We start from the raw sequence: 1,678 nt of genomic DNA on the forward strand, positions 1-1,678 counted from the left end.
ATGATGCGCACAACTCAATTACAAAAATTAAAGGGAATCGAAGAACAAGGAAAAAGTCACATGGTTAAAACAAGAGCATAGAAACATGCCCTCAACTTATTACAAAGCTCAAATGGCAGAGGCTATATAACCTTCTACCACAAATAAAATAAATTCCAAACTATAGAATTCATTTCCACAGCTTCTCCAAAACAAAATTAAAATAGGCATATAGTACTCTAGTAACCATTAGGAACCGACTGAGTCTCTGAGGAGTAGAAGAAAGGCCCAACGGAGTATAATTTCATATTCTTTTCGTTGAGGACGCGGTAAGAAGAAAGGAGACCACCACTAATACGATGATTAACATCGGTAGGAACTTTACAGGTATCTAGTGAAGAATAATCTAAGAATGCCTTGCATTCCTTAATCTTTTTATTATTCAGGAGGCTTGAATAAGGAGACAATGTAGCGAAGAAATAGCCATTTGCATCACATCCATTACTCAATATTGAGAAAGGAGCTGTCTCGTACCCCTTATCATCAACAGCTACACATGTTATTCTTGCCACAGCTCCTGCATTTACCAAAAAAGATCAGTGAATAAATTAAATTAATTAAATAAGATTGTCCTATTATGAGAAATACACTTTTTTTTTTTTTTTTGAGAAAGCACTTTTTTTAATTTAAGTGGTCTTATACAACCCATATTATGATAGACTAGGAAAAATTGATAAATTAATGTATTTGTCCTTTTTTAATAGTTTAAGTTTCTAAGATAAGTGATAAGTTATAATTTATCATGTGGGGGGTGAAAGCCCAACCTTATGTATTGGGCCTAAGGTCCTATTTGAAGGTTACTGTGTGTCTGAAAAGATGAAAACGGTTGAGAAGGAGTCCGTATGAAAAAAAGATACCTAGAAATGAAGCCGTACATTCCGAAGAGAGCACCAGTGGTCCGAAGGGGTCATTCTCCTCGGATGCAAATATTCTTGGTCAAGCAAATATCTGGAGGGTTCGAGTGTTCTTCCTAACAACTTCAATGATAAAGATAAGTTTTGAGCATGCCTGGAGATGATAAGAACAAAGAAATATCTAAAAGGAAAAGCTACTACCACCACATTAAATGCACTACATCTGCTTTTCTGGCCGCATTAATGTGGAGAAGACTCCTGAACAGTGTAATCTCAGCTACCACTACTCACGGAAAGTTGAGGCAGATACTTGACATGACATGTACTCAAGTGGATACGTTGAGAACAAGTGTTTGATGGAGATGATGGGGAAGGATGCTATATAAAGGGAAGAGGCCTCTAATAATGGGGGATAAAAAAAAAAGATAATAAAGGAGAAAAAGGAGAAGAAAAAGAAGTTTATTGTAGCTCTAAGAATTGTACTCATCTTTCATCCAATAATATACCTCTTCGGACATCAATTGGAAGGGCTTTTAAATGTGTTTTTATTTCAATTCATTCTTGAACACCATAGTTAACTATTGTTTAGTTCACAATCAGCCTATCTCTTTTGTCCACTCTCTACAAATTCATTGTTCTGGATTCATTGGGCTCATAATCCAAACCTTTTGGGCTTGGACTACAAATCCTAACCCTACAATTGGTACCGTCTGTGGGAAGAGCTTGAGCGAAAGTGGAAGCAACAGTTGATAATGGCTGAACCAGGGTAACAACCAGCAAAATCT

General features: G+C 36.4%; 1 protein-coding gene across 1 annotated transcript; it reads right to left on the reverse strand.

Annotated features, from left to right (window-relative positions):
* Positions 1–218: 218 nt before the first annotated feature.
* On the reverse strand, positions 219–688 carry LOC111984828 (protein SEED AND ROOT HAIR PROTECTIVE PROTEIN-like). Its single transcript, XM_065762306.1, has 2 exons — positions 685–688; positions 219–556 (listed from the first exon to the last, which is right to left on the reverse strand). Exons 1-2 carry the CDS (start codon positions 686–688, stop codon positions 219–221), a joined length of 342 nt encoding a protein of 113 aa, XP_065618378.1.
* Between the last annotated feature and the right edge of the window lie 990 nt (positions 689–1,678).

The sequence above is a fragment of the Quercus suber genome, unplaced genomic scaffold, assembly GCF_002906115.3.
Source record: "Quercus suber isolate HL8 unplaced genomic scaffold, Cork oak 2.0 scaffold_451, whole genome shotgun sequence".
NCBI lineage: Eukaryota > Viridiplantae > Streptophyta > Magnoliopsida > Fagales > Fagaceae > Quercus > Quercus suber.